We start from the raw sequence: 21193 nt of genomic DNA, 5'->3' as shown, positions 1-21193 counted from the left end.
CAGACCCATGCATATGCTAACAGGCACATATGAACACTACAACGACTGAGTGGCACTTAACATCCACCCAGCCACCCCCACACACATACAAAAGCACAGTCCCTTCCCCTGTAAGACGGTCTATGATTAACTTTGTTAGAAAATAACCTCTGCTTCCAAGGTCACTTTTTTTCTTCTTGGCCCAGATGTTATGGTAATTTTCAGCCACCACCTCCACCATCCCCTTAGAACAGAGACAAAAGAGACAAACAGGACATCATAGTGAGAGACCCGTTACGCCCACATTACTCATCAACATTCAGGATATATGGCTCCTCGTCTTGTATTCAAAGAGATCATTTGGTACGAAAGAAAGAAAGAAAAAGTACAACAGAACAAATGTGCAAATGTGAGGTCACTTACCTGCAGCTCCCTGGATAGAACCACATTGCTCATGTCTATTGGGCTCGGATTGAATCCATTTGCCTGGAAACATTGAAAAAGATGCTGATTTACAGTGAGATACAGTGTTTTATTACCTATAAATCGACATTCAAGATTTCTGTTCTAATACCATTTGTAGAGAGATTCTTTTTTATTATTCTGTCTTTAGGCCTTCAGTCAAGCAAAACGTAAAGATATTGGCATTGCCCGACACAAATGCACACAAACAGGTTGACAGCTCCTCAGTGTCAGTGCTCTGAGACCGATGATCATGTGTCTGTTTGATTAGCTTTTTCTTGACCTTAAAATACGTGGATAGTTTCACCATTTCACAAAAATAAAAAAAAAATAAAGCTGACTTGACCTTTGAGAAATGCTTGTTCTGGTTATTCTGCACATATTGACTGACTGTTACACAAAACACTGAGGTGTTTATTGTAGAGTTGAGCTCTAACTACTGGGTAAAAGTATAAGATATTGCCGTTGACTAAGAGAATTTATTGTGTTGCTTATTCTGCTAAGACTTCTTGTTTACAACAGAGTTGATTATCTATTGATTATAATTTTAATGTTGATACTAACAGTGGAAAATGAAAAGGTCAGAGGCATCTTCCTTACAAGGTGAAATATTTAATGTGGTCAATAAAAGCAAGATGAAGACATACTCTAAATAGTATGTAACTGTACAATATAAATATTAAAGAGAGTGATCAGTGGCAGCCTTCATTTTTGTTACTTTTGGGTAGAAACAGAGGAGGAATAGATTTGATTTTATGACCATTCACCTCATAATACAAGTGCATTTTGAACCTTTTACTTCACATTATTAACGGTTAGGTGTTGGTGCTACAGCAAAACAATTTTATGTTTATCCAAAACATATCCTTTGTACGGTACGATACCTGTGAGGTCTGAGATATCTTTCTCATTTTCTCATTCTCCCTCTGTTGAGACATGCTCTCTCCATCTTTGGTCCGGTCGATGCTCCAGCCCATTGCCAGCACGCTCTTCAGGGACTCTCTAATTGGCCATCTGTAAATCTCCTTCTCCTGAAGCACAGACAGAAATGGGAACAAAGACTGAGTCTGAAAGCTGGAATCTCTGGGTTATCTCTTCCCAAATCTCACATTCGACAAACTGCACCTTCTCTGTCAGGGCTTTGTAGGTCCTGAGCTGAGGGTGAATCTTGGCCTTCTCATCCACACTGTCACCATATTTCCATCCCAGCAGCACCTGAGGCACAACCACAGAGGGAAGGAGCAGAGTGATAGCAATCCTCCTTGCATTCAAAGTCCCAAAGGACATGATTTATTATTTGAAAGATTAATTAGGCATAACACATTAAGGAGTTGTGGTACATTCAGTTCTTGCTGTTCTCAGCTCTTGTGATTTTGCGTCTGTGACAGATGCAACAAAGCAGGATAAGTATTTGGCACAAAGGAGAACAGCAGCCTTCTACACAGAGGGTAGCACAATCGTTGTCAGCATGCCCAGAGTATCTCTTTCAATTATGACAAAAAGGAGGCATCACCAAAGGAAACAGTGCTATGATAATGGAAAAAAGAACAATATCAAGATATTGATCTGAATCGATTTTTTTCACTTTCATGGGGCAAAAATGCTTTTCAGCTGATTACAGCCGTGTGCTGTATTTCTTCAAGTCTAATACTGCACCATTTAATCCCTATTTGCCCAGGTGGAGACTCTTATCTTTGGCCTTACCTTCTCTGCAGACCATTTCTCATGGGAGTGTTCGGCATATTTGTTGGCAAAGTGCTCAAGCTTCTCTGGAAGAGCAATGCTGGAGAAAGAGTGTGTGATAATCCGTCAGACTATGGAAATGCATGTGAAGGAAGTCATGTAACTGTCATCTCCTGTCTAGCTCATCATAATACAATAAGTGAGGCTGTAGCATGCAGTATATGTCATTGCCATTTAGCTCCAACATGTCTTACTTAGCAGTATTGATGGGTTTGGGGTCAAAGTTGCCTTGAGCATCTACAGAAACCGGCTTTTCCACAGTGGTGTTCATGGAGGCATCCACATAATCAGGTGGCAAAGCTCCAGCGATGGCACTGAGGCAAGGCATGGCCATCTTGAATAGCTCTGGATCATATTTCTGCATGAGGAAACGGAGAACAGTTAATTGCACAATTTATCTCCTGGGGTTTTGCTACAGTATGCTTCTCCAAATGGTATTTGTATTAAACAAACAAAAAGGAACATGAAAGTTGTTCATTTAAAGCTGGGAGTTACAGTAAATAAAGCTCCATAGTCACACTAATCTGTGGGTAACAGGGACGAGTGGAAGAAACGTTAATAAAGAATCACTCTTAAAGCTGAAGAATCTATGTGCTAGAGGCTTAGGATCAATGACGGCTGTCCAGATATTGATGTTTTCAGGCTGGCCCTTTGCACAGCCTCTTTTCATGAGTGTGCATTTAGAGAGAGGTGCTGAGTCCAGACATCTGCATCACCAACACACCTCAAGATATTTGTGCTCCTTAAATACATGCATCTTAATCAGGAAGGTGGCTAGGTGACTTTTAATTTAAGGTTTATTTGGATCAATATTCAATAATATCAAATATTATGATATTTCAAACCATATGCATTATTTTTCCATAATGATAGATAGATAGATAGATAGATAGATAGATAGATAGATAGATAGATAGATAGATAGATAGATAGATAGATAGATAGATAGATAGATAGATAGATAGATAGATAGATAGATAGATAGATAGATAGATACGTTTTAATGCCTGTTGCTTTACTGAATACTAATACAATGAACCTCAATATAGTAGAATTAAAACTTGGTGTAACTCTTCTCACCCTCTGGGACAGAGAGTCAAACACGCCCCAAAAGATTTTCTTGGTGAGCAGCAGTTCGTCCTCAGATGCTGTGCCGTAGCTGCCCCAGCCCGACGGGAGGCAGTAGAACTTCCAGTTCTGCTCATAGTGGTTGGTTAGAAGCTGAAGGACGCACAGAGGGCAAACAGTAAGATTCAGTGAGAAATAAAAAAAAATACCAAAATCTAGAGGATGTGGTGGCATTTTTTATGAGAAATGACAGATAAGCCTGACAACAGCAAGACCAATGAAAAGAAAGTTATGCCACCTTTAAAGACTGAATGTGAACTGTGTTATTATGTCATTAATAATCACCATTTATGTTACTATGTGTTGATTTAAATAGTTAGGATATACTTATTTCTTGTGTTTTATGCTGTTTCACTCCACCATAGCTTTATCATCACTGATGGGCCTAAAATCACCCCACCATGGCTTTACCATCACCGATTGGCTTACAAAAATCATACCATGCCCTTTTGGAGTGCAAGTCAAAAGTGCAAAGTCATGAGACAAGAGTGAACTATGTATGACCCTACCATCTGGTGTTTTGCTGAAAGTTGTTATGCTAGTGCAAACGTGCCAATGCTAAACATGCTAAGCTAAGAAACGGGATTCCAAAATCCCATGTATGTCTATGGGAAGCCTCTCCGAATGCATTGGGAGAAGGGCTTCATTTGGAAAGGATGTTAGCAAAAATCACGGATTTAGCTGAAGATAAGGTCGAGCCATGGGAAAGTACCCGAATCACACACACACACCAGTATATAGCCACACTCAGATGATGTGAAAGTCAGTCACTTCTACGCTCCTGTCGACACTTTTTCTTTTTCCGATACTTTGTATCTTGTGGAGTGACTCGGGGCGTTAACTTGTATCTACTTTGTCTGAGAACGAATAAAAGACAACCCTGCTTCAGATCCATCCCTTTCCAGCGTTTTATTCGAGTCTTCAAACCTATTACAATAGAGTGATGCCAAGTAAGTTTAAGGCCCAAAAGATATAAACTTATTTGCTTCATTAAGGACAGGACAGTTACTCTTGTTTTCAGTGACAGGCGACCTGTGTATGTTCTAACAGCACACTGGCACTATTTTGTTTTGTTTCTATTTGTAATATGTATTCTTTTATTGGGAAGAACTTTGTGATGTCTGTTCTTGAAAGGAGCTATATAAATAAAACTTGGTAACTTATCACTTACTAGGTCATGCAGACATAAACAGCACCACAAAGTAAGTCTGTTGACTCGCATTCAGCACAAATGAAATGCACAGGTGTACATGAAAACAAAAACCATGTGTGTGTCCACGATCTAACAGGCCAGTCACAATCTATTACAACCCCAGTATTTCTCTCCTGTGGCCAGACGGATGAAGCAGAGCAGTGGAGCCAACAAGCCTGTAATCACACAGCCCAATACTTCATCCCCTTGTTTTGATCAACACCACGGGTGTGCTACAACTCTGCACCTGTGCACCTGTGTGTGTGTGTGAGAGAGAGAGAGAGAGAGAGAGAGACGGAGAGAGAGAGGTGAACACCAGTGATATTACATTAAAGGTACACCTGCACTGGACTTGGTGGAAATAAGGTGTTGTTCGCCCCCCACCAAGGTGACAATCTAATAAACCAAGGTCGTTAAGTGTGACCAGGCAGAAACTGCAGACAAAACAAAGGTTAAGTTATGTAGAAAAGAAAAAGAAAAGTAAGCAGCTGATCCTGAGGGCAGAGAGTGAAAAACTAAAGCTGAGGCATGCAGGCAGGGCAACAAGGAATATGAGATAAAGTCAAGATAATGGGTGGCAAAGGGATTTAAAAGAAGTGAGAAAAAGTGAGGAAATTGTTGCCCACCCTGAGAGGCATCTTGCAGTATTCAGTCAGCAAGGGCACATCAAAGACAAGGCGGCGCAGGAGCTGCTGCAGCATGGAGGGACGAAGGTGTCTGCAGAGTAAGGTGAGAGAGATAAGAGCAGTGCTACCCGGGGCTGCTTTTAACCAGAACATCCTCAGGCTCTGACCACTTTGGTCACACTGTCTTAGAGGGACATTTAAGGAAGAAACCAGTGGAATTTAGCAAGAGAGCTGATAAAATGTACTCCTGATTGTGGCTATTCCTGCCAGCTGAGATAACAACACTGTTTTGACGCAACATCACCGGCTAGAGAAACTTTTGACACTAATACAGAGTTTGCTGCGCTCCTCACTTGCAGACGGACAGCAGACACTCCTCTATGGCGTCTCTCTGGGCCTTGGTAAGTGAGCGGCCCTTGGAAAGGCGGTAGACGGTGTGGAGAGTGGAGTCCATGAGGCTGGCGTAGTGCTCGGTGCCGGCGAAGAGAGGGGCGCAGCGGGTGAGGAGGGGGAGCATGGCGGAGCCGATGTAGCGGTTCATAGCCAGGGCCGTCTCTGTCGTACACAGACCCTCCTGTAGAGAGAAGGGGTCACAGGTGGTGTAACATGTGAAAGTTGGGTGTCTTTTTTTTTTTTTTTTTTTGCTATTTAATAGATTAAACTAGCATGTTTCTGTCAGCACACATAGCACTGTTTTTCCTCACAAAATAAAACATCACAATAATATAATAAACAATAATAACATATCTAGGCAATTGAATCAAGTCCAGTTAACTTGATTCCGTTGCCTAGAGATGCCTTCGACCTGGACAAATGCACATTTGCACAGACAAATAATAACATAATTCAAATATTAAATCAATATTTAAAGGGACAACGAGGAGTTTGTATTTGATTATAAAAAAGTTTCATATTAATATTGGATGAATCTACTTGACAATGGGTCCATTTTCTATAAATATATCATTTTGTCTTTATCTTTATTTTATTATTGTTAGTGTTCGGCTCGCCCAGCATTTCCTACTTTCGGTTTCGCGGATGCTGCCCGGTGGGTCATGGGAATAACGCCGCCGAATTGCCATTTATGGTCGGAACTACGATGGTATCTGATCGTCTTCGAACCTCCGACTTTCATTCTTGATCAATGAAAGGAGAGGCTCATTAGAAATGTAGTGTGAAAACACTTTGCTTTCCAAAACTCCTTGTTGTCCCTTTAAGAGTACAGAACAATCAAATGTATAATGAAAATAAGCTTAAACCAAGGAGTAATGAAGAGTTCCTCTTCAATATAAAAGATTGACCAATCATTGATCCTGAAGTGTCTTGATGAAGTTCATGCGACAGAGGCCATTCATTACTTCTCTCCTGTGTTGCTGTCGGCTTCACTTACCGTATCCAGGGAGGTGGCGGCCCTCAGGTCAGGCAGAAAGCCCACTTCGAGCAGGTGAAGCAGAAAGCTCTGGTCCTCGATACCATACACCCTGTCCAGAAACAAGACCATGGGGGCTTTGTGGTCTGGACAGAAGCTGGCTGACATGTCCGGCTCTGTAACTGACCCATCTAAGACAGATTGAGACGGAGAAAAGAAGGCACAACATTTTCAACCAGGTAATTTGTGCAGGTGTGAAGCAGTGAAACACCCAGAGAACAGTCTACGGTACATAATGGCAAGTCTTTTCTGATTAGGGGAGTCATGTGTATTCATTAGGCAGCCTGCAGCAGCATGTGGATAAGAGTTTCTGGTGCCGGAGCCACGGCTCGCTGTCCTCGCTCTTGGCCTGCTGACAGAGGCTGTGTGGCGGTGCTCACAGCAGCAAATTTAAGAGGCGAGTCTCGCCATGCTTATGCAGATCAATCAATAGAGCAAGACAGCTCGCTATAGAAATGATCTGGCTTACTCAGAGCTATGGGAGTGTGCTGTAAAGTGTTGTGCTGATTAAAAGGGCATGAGCGGTGAAATGAAATCAATAACCTTCCGCCTTGCACTGAATGTGCAGAGTTTCATAGCCATTGTATGTGCAGGTGAGGCGAACATTCTGCTGTAGTATGCAAATGAATATGACACGTCCTCTGATGGAAGGGTGAAGGTGTGCTGTTTCGTTTCACTCTAACCCATACCTTTGTTTACGATGGGCATTTTGAGTGGTATACTGATAATTCCCACAAGGTCTTCAATCGGCACGAGAGAGCGCAAGATGGCACGAATACGCAGAGCTTCACCTTTCCCCTTGTTGATAATCTAAAGAGGGGGAAAAAAAATAAAAATAGGAAAAATCTATACAAGAAAAGCAATTTTAAAAACTCATAATTTCGGACAAACATACATGCAGTTCGGGTGCACAACGTCCCAAAAGGTCAATGAGCGCAGAATAGAAGGACATAATGGCGTTGCCCATGTGAACCACCTCCTCTTCGTCATCGCCATCACCAGACCTAACAGGATGAAAAAGAATACAAAGTAAGGGAAGGAGGGGAAACAGGAAGGAGGAGGAGCATTTTTGAAGGGCATTATAGCAGATACATAAGGCAACGGGGATGAGGAGCTAATCTCGAGGGTAAGCCCTCAGCATTGATTTGATAAGCTTTGCCTGATCTTCGTGGCTTACACGTCGGAGCAGACTCCCTGGACGGAGCCGGGCAGGTCCAAAGCAGGTGTCTCAGAGATTTTAATGGCTTCCTTCATGGCAGCCAGCAGGCCGTTCCCTCCCTCTCCCCTGAGGGCCGGGCCGAAACACTCCGGTCGCCGGATGAGCAGCTTCACCACAACGCTGGAGTTCTCCTCCACACTCTCACCTAGAGCGCAAATGAGATGAGTGGATGTGAGTAAATACAGCCAGGTAAGGAAATACATAATTAATGTCAGCAGAAACATACAGCACACACACATTATTTAGCTCTAATACACAGCCTCAGGCAAAACTCCAGGAGAATATTGCCTAAAGCAACTGAATCAAGGCGTCATTTGGGATATTGCAAGGCTCTTCTTTATGCATAGAGAAGTATAGTAAAAGAATACGCAGAAATAGAGAGTAAGTGAGGTGAAGAAAAGATTGGGGATGTGATGGCGGTCCTACCATTGACAAAGACGGCGAACCGCAAGAAGGAGAGGTATCGTTCTCCTTCGATGGGGTTCCAGCCGACGTCTGGGTAACCTTTAGCCAGAAGCATGGGACAGCTCTGGAGACCGCAACCTGCCAGGTACGTGACCACCTACAGATGCAGCACATGCATAACATAAGATGTAGTCAACATACACAGCTCTAATCCATGATTCTCATCTACGCTGTTCGACCAACGGGGTTTTAGTTTTGGCAGTTTCACATGTGTATCCCACAATCCCACAGTTTTATTTGACTTTGTACAGTATCAGAAACAGAAACCACAAACAACACCAAAAAAAAGTCAAACCTTGTCCAGATCAGGTTCTTCCAGTGCCAGGGCGAGGCCGTTGTTGTCCATCACTGAGGAAGCAGCTACATCTAGAGGAGTGGAGCCCCTCATAGCTGGAGAAGCTGCAATACAAAGCACCACAGGTTTACTGTCTGTTGTAACTTATCTTGTATCTCTACACACCGATCCTGTGGCTTGTGTTTCTCATTTCAACAAAATACTGTACAAACAGCAGGGGGTGCTGTTTTCTCCTCCTCCTCCTCCCAGATATCACTAGCAGCTAATCTGCCAACAGCTGGTTGATGCTGACTGGTTAATATGATTAAGAAAGCCAGTTTCTACAGAAGTCTGCATCATAAACTGGCCTCTGCACTTTGCAGCACAGCTGCATGTTACCTCAACATGTCGCTGCCTAACAATGTGTTTTATTTATAACACAATTCTAAGTTTCTACTATTGGCTCTTAGGTAATTTATTATCTATTTATTATTACAGTGGTCCTGAGAAACACTTTGCTCTTTGTGTTTTTAACAAAAATCTGAACTGATCTGAACTGAACACTGGACTGACCAATGCATTACCTATAATATTGTAGCTATCTTCCTTTAATAAGGATTTTATTTTTAGATTTCATATTAGTTTTTTATATACAGTGCAGTCACATAACTTGATGTCACTTGGTTAATGAATAATGGGAAGTGTGTGTGTATGTGTATGTGTATGTGTATGTGTGTGTGTGTGTGTGTGTGTGTGTGTGCGTGTGTGTGTGTGTGTGTGTGTGTGTGTGTGTGTGTGTGTGTGTGTGTGTGTGTGTGTGTGTGTGTGTGTGTGTGTGTGCGCGCACGCGCGCGTGTGCGTCTTTATGACTGGGAGCACGTGGGCATCCAAGAGAAACACACTCTCGCACCAGTGGGGTGCTCACTGAGACTGTGGCATCGCCATCTTCTAACAGAATGGGAGATGAGTCGTGCGCTTTGCTGATAGATTCTCAGCGCTCAGACCCACTAAACACACACACACACACACACACACACACACACACACACACACACACACACACACACACACACACACACACACACACACACACACACACACACACACACACACACACACACACACAGTCTAAGGTGTGAGCCTAATGTAGTATGTGTGAGCTGCAAAAGTCATATGATGGTTTTAGAGACTAGATTGGCCCTTCTTCTACAGTTTCATGTACTACGGGTTAAATGATGTCCTCATCTAGCTCATCTCTAACACATTTCACTTCATCCAATAAAATTATGTAGCTCAGCATCAGTAGTCAAACAGAATGACTGATATTGTATCAAGACAAAGAGCCCTGTACCCACCAAGACCCACGCTGCTGTTCTCCAGCAGATAACTGAGGTGGTCGAACATGGCCTTTTGGTTCTGACGGCTGATGCGGCAGAAGTAACAAAGGAAGCGACAACAGCTGGCCACCATCTTGGGGAAGGCGATTTCCTGTAGGGTGGCACAAACAGACTAAGTAGGGTTAAACATCTGACCTGGAGTTTTAAAATAAGAGAAGTAAAGTAGTCGTAGGAAAATCACAACCAGTCTCGAGAATCTATGAACACTGAACACACATATAGTAGACGATCTTCAGGTGGTTTTAGAGAAATTACAGCTTTGTTGGGGAATACTGAGTTTACTATAATGACTTCCTCTGGGCTTGTTACTAAAAAAACCCTGCGTGTGTTTTTTCCTAATTAATGTCGAGGAGGCCTGACACCTTCACACGCTGCCAACCAGTCACATTCTGCCCTCGCTGCCCTCACTTTCAAACTCAGCCTGAGGAGAAAGCCCACCTACTGGGACCACATCTTCATTAACGCACATTCACCCTGCAACCATGCTTCACACACAAATGATGACACAAAAAAAAAAAAAAACGGAGAAAAGCACAACTTTCTATTAATGAATGGCATCATTTCTGGCGAGGTGGTGCTGTGAGCACAGTGGGTGCCTCTGGAAGCAGAAATAAATAAAGAGAGAGATGTTGTTAAACCTGGGATTTGTCTCCTCCAAGCACATTGACCATGACCTCCATGACAGTCTCATGCATGCCCAGTATTCTCATTAGGTTGGGGTGCTGGTAGAAAACCTTGTTGTTCATTATGTCGCTGGAGTGAAAAAGGACACAAACAGAAATATTGAATATTAAACTCCCTGGAAAACAGAAGCAAATTGGCATAGTAGTAATGGTTATGATATTAAGAAGAGAAAATAAATACTTTTTTTTTGTTTTCAAATAATGTATTTTTGGGGGGGAAAAACAAGAAAAAATTGGCCACACATCTTGTGACTCACCCAAGTCCATCAATCATCAGCTTCTCCTCCTCTTTCCCCATGCGGACAGACAGCAGAGATCTGATCTGACCCAGGGAGGCCAGGAGGTTGATGGTGTCCTGTACTGAGGCAGCACTGATGGTGTAGGTCTTCCTCATGGCCCGGAGCAGCTCCCCGATGCTGTCGTACTGCCTCCTCAGCAGGCTGAACATCTTACGAACCAGCTCTGGGTCCTGGATGTGACACTCCTGGGCCCAGCTGACCATGGTCTGAGAGATCAGCTCCTTCAGATTGGCTGGAGAGAGAGTCTGTATTAACCATCATGTTTCCTATGATAAGAATCATCATTTAATATAAGCAGGACAAGCGGTAAAAACAATTGTAGCATATGATGGCCTCATAATGTTGTTGGGGGATTTAAACATTCAGCACATATGGAAAAGAACAATTATAAACATGTACTGTATTTGACGTCATGAATGAGTGGTAATCAAAGGGTTGAAGAACAGTAACTTCATTTGTGTAACATCACTTTTAGGCTTGTGCAGACAAACAGTATTAGGGGGGGTCTGTTTCTGGGTTAATATTATATTTAAGTATCCTCCTACACTGTGCTGTTTCCAGACATCATCAAATTACATTATTACGCTAAACTTATCATGCAGATTAAAACAAAGGGAGCGCTGCTGTGTGTGAATATAGGATTACTAATCATGAAGGGGATTGGTTAACATAATGCAGGCTTTTCTAATTTTAAACAATAAGATAAGATTTGCTTTTCAATTGGCAGGGAGAGACTTGCTCTGGCAGTGAAGTGCTCGCTGCATTGTCTCATAATCCTCACTGCGTATCATTGAAACATTAACTGGGGTCACACCAAGACACAGCAGTCCTCCTTAAGGCACTTCCTCCTTAAGCATTCACGCGCAACCTCGAAACTCTATTAAGACTTATTTTTAAAAGAGCCTGCACTTTACAGAGTGGTTCCATTTTTACACAACCAATGCTTGAGCACTTAAGAAAAGAAAAAAGGTGCGATTCAAAAGCTGCATTCCTTGACTGGCTCAGTGATGCAAATACGGCCTTGAGCACTGAACAACAACAACAACAAAAAAGGTAAATACAACTCATTCAATGCGTTTCACGTGGCTTAAGCTGAGCAGATAGGCATGTGTCAGCTTCCTCTACCTCCACAGGAGAGCTAATTGTCTGTTTTTATCAGGTGGGAAAGAATACACAGTTTGCGAGCTCATTCATGTTGTTTTCACTGGAGCGGAAAGGAAGCGCTGTTACGTAAAGGAGTAAGAGAGCGGAAGTGGACGCCGGTGTATTAATAGTTTCGAACAGTGAGATGTTCTGCGTCTGTGGCTGGATGGAGATGTTTGTTTGGACAGCTCGTATGTGGGTTACCCTTAAGGCTTCATTTAAACTGGATCAATAGGCTGTGTGGGCGAGGGTATGCGAGCATATTTGTCTCTGCTCATGGTGTGTGTGTGGGGGGGGTTGCATACACAAAGGACGGAGAGACATCAATTAAACAACCCAGAACCCGTAAAAGATGGAACAACTTGCACATGATTGATTTCCTTAAAAGTATTGCAATTAGATGATTGTGGTTTTTAAGGCCCCTGTCTCTGTCCCGGCTGATTGGATCTGTTGGTTTTCAAAAGGCTATTTGACACCAGGTTGTCAATCAGTGTAAGGGTCTGTGTGTGTGTGTGTGTGTGTGTGTTGCGGAGCAGGCAGAATGTCACCGTCAGCAGTAACAGATCCTGCTGCTGAGAGTTGCGTGGGTGTCAGAGAAAGGGCAGAAGCACCGGCTCGCTCCAAAATGAGAAGCGACATTTCTACCCCTCAGCCAACATGCTCCACAACACCTGACTCTCATCCTGTCACTCTATCAAACACACTCACTCGTTCCCAAACAACAGCCTGTCTGCGCCCCCCCCCCCAACCCCCCAACCAACACATCTGACCGGTCTTGGGTTTCACTGAAAGAAGCCACTGGTTTCCTCACACTCTTTCTCACACAGTCCTCATGTGTGGGCATTAAATACTCCTGGTGGATGAACCATTAATCAGATGAGGAAAATGACTTTGGCGCTCCTCTTATTTCAACCCCATGAAATAATGGCAAAGACAGCGGCGCCTTTTGTATCTTCAGGGTCTCCCAGGGCGGGATGATGTGACAGGAGGAGGTGAAGTTATAGCTGGAGAAGCAGCTCAGAATATATCAAGTCCTCTTCACTCCAGCCCGTCCTCCTGGCTCCTGGCAGATCCTGTCCTTATATAAGATTTTATTTTGGTTTCTAAAATACTGACTGTCACACACACTTGTAACATATTGCACCTGTAAAAAGACAATGCATCTAATTTCAAACAGAGTAAAACAAAACCAATATCAGTGATACTGGGTGGAGTTTCTTTTCTTTTTTTTTTTAAATAAAGAATCAAAGCTTGACTTGATGTTTAAAATGCATAGTGTTTTAGATCAAGCTTTGTTTACATTTATGTTTGCTTGCCAGCTGTCCCTTTTTCCCTTTGCCAGGAGAAAAGCATGACACCGATGGTCACACATGCTCATGAGCACGCAGGTGCATCCTAATGTGTGTAACAAACAAAACAAACAAACAAACAAACTGCCTTTGTTTCCCTCGACTCTCATCAAATACAGGCACAACGGTAAAAAAGCTGGGTGAGTGCACAATCAGAAGATGAGTCAAAGAATCGTTTTAGCAGATGAGAGAATTTGTCTGTGTGAGATTTTATTCTCGCTCTGTTCCTCCACTCCCTTCCCTCTCTTTCCTTCCGAAGCCTCCAGCTGTGACAGAAGTAGAAGTGATGCTTGTGAACTGCAGCTGCCACCACAAACCGGTCCTCTGATCAATCAGCCCTCACACAACGCCCCCACGGAGGCGACCGACGCCGCCACCCAAAGCACTCTCCAGAATAAAACACACACTCCTCTATTTTCATCCCGCCCCGCTCCTCAGAGATCGGTGCAGTATAGTCTTATGTGCTCCACGTCAGGGTCACGCCAAATCCCAGCGAGAGATTGCTTTTCAGTGTCTGCAGACTGCAACACATACTTCAGCCCCAATTTATCCATCTGTGATTTGGCCACTTCTTGTTTCCAGCATGGTTTTCAGAATAGACGGTGATGACACGGCCGTGGCAAGATTTCTCAGTAGCGTTAACAGAAGCAATATAATACCCTGTTTCACATTGGTTAGTCTCCATCTAAGCAATACAATGCAGACAAACATGTCTTGTTTTATTTCCTGAACCATGTAATTCTCTGGAAAAGTCATATGTAAGGAAAAAATGCTGCCATAAATGGCAACATATGCTGATAAATACAATTCAAAACATGCAGTTTAACAACAATATGTTGCTTTCTATTTTGAAGGCCAAGACAAGGTGTGTGTTTTTTTAACCGATTGAGTAATAATCAGCGACTTGATTGGGAGTCCCGTACACAGAGTGGTACTTGAGACAGAAAATTAGACACAACTTGGTCAGCAGTGTGGCACCTCAGTTATTGTGTGTCATGATTAAAATGGTTCTTTTTCCTCTGTGTGTGTGTGTGTGCCTGGCTGTGTAGTTTTTCCCGTGCATGTACTTCCGTGTCTACGGACTTAATCAGGTGAAGGATTTGGTTTTATCACCAATGTTGTTTTTTTCATCTCCTCTCTCATCTCCCAGAGCGGCTGACGGAAGATCTTCACTCTGGAGCCTCTTCTCCATCCGGCTCCCTATTACCATAATGAAATTGAAAAGAAATTGAAATGGAAATGACTGCCACCCGGCGACTTGGTCCACATGACAGCAGCAGGCAGAGAGAGGCAAGACTGAGCTGTGCTGTTCTCCTCTCCTTTTAAGCGACACGGGGAGAGAGGTGATGGAGGTGGTAAACGAACAAAATGGACTGGGTTTTAAATGGGTAACACAAGTCGAGAGCTTGTGCTTTCACGGGAAGGGAAAGAAACAAATGCTGTAAAAGCGGTTACAGGAACAGAACACAACAAGTTCAATGTCTTGCTGAAGGACATGTTTTTCTGGGGCAAGTTTTAGACATATGGGTCGCGGAGTAAAAGCTTATGACGAGAGACTGTTCGCCTTTCCTGAAGATTTACAGCTTGCTGCTGTTTCAGTGTGTTGTCATGGTCACAAGGCCATGATGATTGGTTTGATGCTTTCTGACTAGAATACGAATTTGGAGAGGAGATTAAATGCAAGTCATTTCGGGCCAATTCACGAAAGAGTTTTTCACCCATGTTCAAGGATAATGGCACAGAGGGCATCAGCGATAATTGACTTGATGTAATAAAAAACAGATGTGCTCACATGGTGCAGCTTGCTCCTTCTCTGTGGGCTCCTCTGCTTTTTGAGATTGACCTTTGATCCTGTTCACCAGCATTAGGAGGCGACCTTTAATCGATGTATCTTGCTCGTCTTCATCTTCCTCCATAGGGATTCCTACGCAGCACAAACAGATAGACACACCATAAACATGGAGCATATTAAAGCAATATCTCTGCCGAGCTTGGCTTCCTGTGGGGATAGTCATGTCATGTGTACGATGCATCAAATGGGATTTAGAGAATCTCCAATTTTGTAGCAAATCATTTTCCTTTCTTTATTATTATTGTTGTCTACATGGAGTGTGCCATGACAGGTCGGCGCGTTGCGGCACAGCAGAAACTGCCATTAGATTGGTAGTACCACAGAGGGTTGGGCAGTTCAATTATTTATCAAAACATCACGAGGCACTGAACTATAACTCCTCTGCCAGGAGACGGAGAGATGTAGGGAGGGAAAAAAGAAAGCATTTCTGAGTGCAAGTGCTGGCACAATTCAGCTGATGTTGACACAATTGCAGCTCAAGCGGCAGCAGTAAAAATGCACAATTGCTATAAAAGTATGTTCCATATTTTTCTGTCTGAAATCAATCGGAGCAATAGAAGAATAATGTGTCTCGCAGTATATCATAATGCATGTTTCATGATAAGCATAACCAATGTAAGAGCTCATAAAGATTCTGCAAGATCGGCATCTTACCACAATGGAGCTGCAGCTGGTTGTGGAAAATGTAGAGTTCCTCCTGGATGTCTGTCGGACACGGGCAGTCCTCGCCCATACTGAACGTCAGCAGCATGTTTATCTGAAATATGAAAACGTGAAATCAGTCAATGCTTATAAACATTAACCTTTTTTACCCTTTTATTTTATTTTTATGTTATTACTTATTTATTTTTAACAATTTGCTGATCGATAATAAGTTAGTTTACTTTAAATTTGGTGTAATAGCTGTTTGTGTTTTTTTTCTTCTTTTTTTTCTCCCTTTATCATTATTATTACTTTTACTATTATTAAATATTCTTAGTTATTTGCTATTACCCACTGGATACTTGTATTAGGTTATTATTGCTGACTTGATTACCAGTAATAGCATCTAACAACGTATTACCCATTATACAGTATGTACACATGAGAAGGTATGCTTTGTCCTTTATGTGTTTTTATTTAATTTTTTTTTGTTCTGTTTTTTGGTGTGTGTGGGTTTGTATATATATGAGATGGATGAACTGAAGAAAAAAAAAAAAAAAAAAAAAGGTTATAAACATTAACCTGAACACGGTGTGATCTCATTGTAGGTTTCACAGGCAGAAATAAAACCAGCTTAAGCAGCTGATTCTCCCTCGGTGAAGGAGACCAGCACAAGTCATTAAAGTAGCTGTGAAGCTCTCGATCCCCAGCTGTGACCCTAAAGGGAAACTGTACTTTATGTGTGCGTGTGCATGCAGTTGAGCGTGCACTCTCACTGGAGCGATGACACCACTGACAAGAACGACAAATTCACCTTCAGGCTTTCTTCAGTGTACACACACACACACAGAGTATTTTAAGGAACATTTGGAGTAAGTACTACAGTAGCTCTCAGTCTTTAGCCTAAATGATGTTCAGCCCACAAAAAGTGTAATCTAGAGATAGGGAACGGAATTAGCCGTGCATGTGGAAAATTAAAGAAGTGATGTAATGATTTATCTAGTTACATGCATAATTTGAAGCAGCGAGCCTGTAGGCTTTCTTTGTGCTTACTTAGTTTCACTGTGAAATTCATTTAGATGATGCAAAGCTCCTTGCTCCAATCAACCCCCGTTTTTAATTTGCACCTTTGTCACATGAGCGCCCGCTAGGTCACATGGCAGATGTGAGTGTTTCAGAATCACAGGAATAGAGGTGCAACCTTAACTGCAAAGATGGCAAAGCTATCACAATGAATGGAGCAGTGAGTATGTGGAAAGTGGTGTTACCTCAGATACCCCCAGTCTGGAGCAGCTCATTACACACAGGTGAGTGAGTGATGAGGATTTCATAAGAGTGTGCAGATGCCACGCCACTTTTGATTTGTGCAGTGTTGTCATCTTGGAATAGATTAGCAGTTTGTACACCTTGTCAAGCCGCAACACACCCCTCACAGTGAGTCTGTTTACAGGGTGGCAAGGATGTGCAGTAGGGGTGAAGCAACCTAACTTATAGAAGAGCTGTGGAAATAACTGTGCCAAGTGAAAGGACTGGGGATAAAGTGATCTGTGTGTGTGTGTGTGTCCACAGATCATCATGTCACATATGACATACTGATTTGAAATAACATAGGCATATTCCCCCAAAATAAAATAAATAAGCCAACAAGCCAACTCTCTGTGTAGACTTGAAAATAATTAGAAATTAAAATAAAACAAAGAAAAATTTGAGGCCCTGCTTATCCATCATATCCATCATTTGATCGCACTTAAGAGTTTTCCAAGTGAGTGCATGCAGACTGTGTTTGATTGACATCTTCCTGATTTTCCAATTAGCTTCTCAATTGGCACCTGCAAAATAGCCTAATGTGTATTTTTTTTTATCTGAAAGTAGTTGAAAGTAGTTGAAATCTGATGTATTCAAGGCCAAAGGACACACATAGCATCATGCACGATTGGATTTACTTTGCTTCCCTTATATAAAGGCTTTGATGTCTATTTCTTCATTATTTCCTCCATTTTGATATGTTTGAAAATAGAATATAATAATTTTGTAATACAGAGGGTTCCATAAATCTGAGATGACTTTTCCATATGGGAAAACAAAGCTAATGTAAATGTCACCTGCATTTCTGATGTGCAGAAACCTTATTAAAGTTTCATTGTAAATGTACAGTGAAGAAAATGAAATAAAATCTTATATTACCCTCTCTGGGAAGGTGGTGACATGAAACTCATGTACATCAATGTTTCCATTATATATATAAAATATATACAAAACATTTTTTTTTTTGTGCCAACTGTCACCTCACCTGTTCTTGAGGGGGAGATCTGAACTCTTTGGTCTTCTTTGCCGTTACAGCAGCAGACATATTGAGGGCCAGCATCAACTCATTATAGCGGAACTTCTGGTTGTACTGCAGCTTGGAGACGAAGTTGTCGGAAAACGACACGATGGCCTCGATGCGGTGCTTCAGCTCACAGTCGCAGAAATAGTGAAGCAGCTCGCACATCTGGGGAACAGACAGGGGGAGGAGACAGGCACGTTTACATCACTGCTGCACGCCTAGTCGCAGCTGTTACGAGTAAGTCTTTTAGGAATACGTACAAACAGCCTCATGGCTTCACATTATCTCATTTATTAAAGAGACATTTTTACCCAAGAGATCATTTGTTCAACACAAAGATGGAGCCGTTTCATGTGTGATTGACTTCTGAATGGGTCCATTACAGTGGAGCAGTTATAGAGCATGTGATTGAGAGCACAGCTGTGTTAGTCTTTAGCGAGTGAATTGGCACTTGTAGATGAAGACGTTCATCGATTTTACATCCTTTGGTGATTTACCCTCCGTGGTTTATATTAAGGTTTAACACACAGAATAGAGTAATACAAGATCTGCTCATGTGTGTTCGTTATTACCTGTCGTTTCACAGGCTCAGGCAGCCTCTTCTCCAGCAGCCCTTTCATTGGCTGTTTGGCCTCTTTAGCCGCCTCCTCTTCTCCAGCCTCCACCGCCTTCTCCTCCGTCCCCGTGAGTCCTTCTTTGTCTGTGGCCCCTGTGGCCCCCTCCTCGTTCGTCTCTCTGAACACATTCGGATCAATGAGCAGCAAGATCTTATGGACGTCGTCACTCCCTATTACGCCCATAGTCAACAAGGTGCTGATGAGTTTCAGGATCGGCACAAACTGGTACTCCACTCCTCCTCCCACGGGATCTCGGATGTGGTGCCCTCCACCTTGAACGGCCTCTGTCAACATTAAGATCGCTTTCTCCTTCAGAGCATCCAGTGGGATTTGGGGACTGTACAGATATTGATCCCGTTTGTTGCTGATGAAACAGAGAGGCACAAAGTTGAGGCGTGGTTTGAGCGAGGTGCTGAGCCCCACGCCTGGCGGCAGGTGCTTTTTGGAAGCGTTGGAGAAGAGACGGATGGAGCGCGTCTCGGCCGTTACGGGGATGATGAACTCATCTTTCATCATGAGCCGCGCCTCCTTGGCCGTCTCTAGGTGGATGCTTATCAGGACGTTGTAGAAGCCCTCGCGTAACATGCCTGACAGGTACTGGTTGTCGATGGTGTATAAGAGCTGGGATTGGTCGAGGTGACTGCAGAGGGCGTGGGACACACGGGTGTTGCCCAGAGCGCACAGAGCACAGTAGAGCTTCAGTGTGTGATAGTGGAACCTCTTCATGTCCTCCTGTTCGGACAGCTCCATGATGTCCACACATCTTTGGAAGGAAAGAGGACAGTGTTTTAAAATACATTTGAATGCCTTTATTTAGTCTATTGAGGCCTGACAGGGCAGTTAAACACCTCGCATTAGCAAGCACAGTAGACCTCACCATGGTGTGTCATTAATAATTTCACTTCTTTATAATCTCTTTAATGTCTTTTGATCGATCAATGAATCATAAAACTAATTTAATATCAGAAAATAGGCCAAGCTCCAAAACTATTTGCTTTATATTGACAGAAAAACCTTAAAATAGAAAAAAGACGTCACTCTTTTACATTTTTATGTAAAAATAAATAACAACAATTGACTGATTGTCGAAATTGGAGTTGCTGTGGATCAGCTACTGGACAAATTATTTCAGCTGTATGTCAGTTCTTGTTTGCACCTGTTCTCCTCAGGGATGTGTACTGCCAACATCTGCAGGGGCTCCACACACTGAACCACCCAGCCATGTCTGTCATTGACCCTGGTCGTTTCCACCTTCAGAAAGGTGTTGGGCATGCGGCTCCACAACACTGCATTGATGGTCTGGACATCTAGACGGGGCGGACACTGTGGCACCGGGTTCTTATGTTCACTCTTAAAGACGGCTGACGAAAGGGGCATGGCGTTCTGAAGAGGGAAAACAAATACAGACAGTTGGAGTGATCAAAAAGCTCTGCATACTCATTCATCACACTGACCTCTGCCCACTACTTCCTAACTTGGAAAAGTCATTTTGAGTTGTTTGGAGCTACTTTTCTGGAGGAGATAGACACACTCTGTGAGCCATTGTCATGCCAATGCTACACACATCACAGAAAAAGGCTGTTTTGAAGGAACCAAGGGGGGACTTTACCTTTATTTTAGCCAGCTCAAACTGGAAGAGGTTTGGGCTGGTGGGTCGCACAAACACAGCGGGAAAGAGCTTTGTGTTCGGTTCCACCTGAATCAGAAAAAAAAGAGCAGGGAGTTCATGAAAGGTCCAAACAGGAAGCGCAACACATCAAGAGCTTGAGCAGCAGCGAGAGAGCATGACTTGTGGAAAGCAGCTTAATGGTGCATCATGAAAACCCACTACTTAGAGAGAGAGTGTGTATGTGTGTGTATGTTTGTGTATGCGAATGATCTTTCAAGGCAAGATGACTCAGCACTGGGTGAAGACTCGCAGAATTTTAGTGAGGGGGAACATAAGAAGATTATACCCTCCAAAAGGTTCTTTAAGATTTGGTTCACAGAGCAAACTGGCAAATTCAACAATACAGACGTCACTGCTCTGTTCCGTCTTTGCATGTTTTACGTGACTGGTCCTCGAGGTATAGAACAAACCACAGATGGACTGATAGACAGTTAGACAGGTCTTTGATGTGACTTAAAGGGATAGTTCAACAAATTGGCGCATTGCCATAATCCCTATATAGTTTTAGGAGTAGGTTCGTTACCTTTAATTGTCGGTGCAAGCTATTTTTAGAACGGCGGAGCAGAGCCGTGAGCTGCTCAGAGCTATGCTACGGAGGCTAATGGGATTTCTTGGTTTCCCTCATCAAACTCATCAAATACACAATCCAACAACTCCAAAACGCTCCGGTGGACAAGTTGTGACCTGCACATTCACCAC

The 21193-nt window shown here is 42.9% G+C and overlaps 1 protein-coding gene across 1 annotated transcript in view; it reads right to left on the bottom strand.

The window, feature by feature from the left end:
- LOC311006186 (ryanodine receptor 3) overlaps window positions 1–21193 on the bottom strand; it is a gene marked incomplete at both ends in the record, with an annotated part of 100877 nt that overhangs the window by 23527 nt on the left and 56157 nt on the right. The window contains 24 exons of the mRNA XM_083998915.1: window positions 148–223; window positions 403–465; window positions 1326–1472; window positions 1567–1656; window positions 2146–2224; window positions 2379–2542; window positions 3265–3405; window positions 5131–5221; window positions 5484–5704; window positions 6521–6690; window positions 7249–7369; window positions 7455–7563; window positions 7737–7923; window positions 8205–8340; window positions 8539–8642; window positions 9873–10002; window positions 10553–10667; window positions 10855–11128; window positions 15181–15312; window positions 15895–15997; window positions 18173–18373; window positions 18781–19588; window positions 19982–20208; window positions 20435–20521. Of these exons, the coding sequence (XP_083855041.1) occupies window positions 148–223; window positions 403–465; window positions 1326–1472; window positions 1567–1656; window positions 2146–2224; window positions 2379–2542; window positions 3265–3405; window positions 5131–5221; window positions 5484–5704; window positions 6521–6690; window positions 7249–7369; window positions 7455–7563; window positions 7737–7923; window positions 8205–8340; window positions 8539–8642; window positions 9873–10002; window positions 10553–10667; window positions 10855–11128; window positions 15181–15312; window positions 15895–15997; window positions 18173–18373; window positions 18781–19588; window positions 19982–20208; window positions 20435–20521 (3976 nt within the window). The remainder of the gene's footprint in view (window positions 1–147; window positions 224–402; window positions 466–1325; window positions 1473–1566; window positions 1657–2145; window positions 2225–2378; window positions 2543–3264; window positions 3406–5130; window positions 5222–5483; window positions 5705–6520; window positions 6691–7248; window positions 7370–7454; window positions 7564–7736; window positions 7924–8204; window positions 8341–8538; window positions 8643–9872; window positions 10003–10552; window positions 10668–10854; window positions 11129–15180; window positions 15313–15894; window positions 15998–18172; window positions 18374–18780; window positions 19589–19981; window positions 20209–20434; window positions 20522–21193) is intronic.

Source organism: Trachurus trachurus (genome assembly GCF_905171665.1).
Source record: "Trachurus trachurus genome assembly, chromosome: 22".
Taxonomy (NCBI): domain Eukaryota; kingdom Metazoa; phylum Chordata; class Actinopteri; order Carangiformes; family Carangidae; genus Trachurus; species Trachurus trachurus.
Note: the sequence above shows the minus strand (reverse complement) of the source record. Positions and strands in the feature narration are given on the sequence as shown.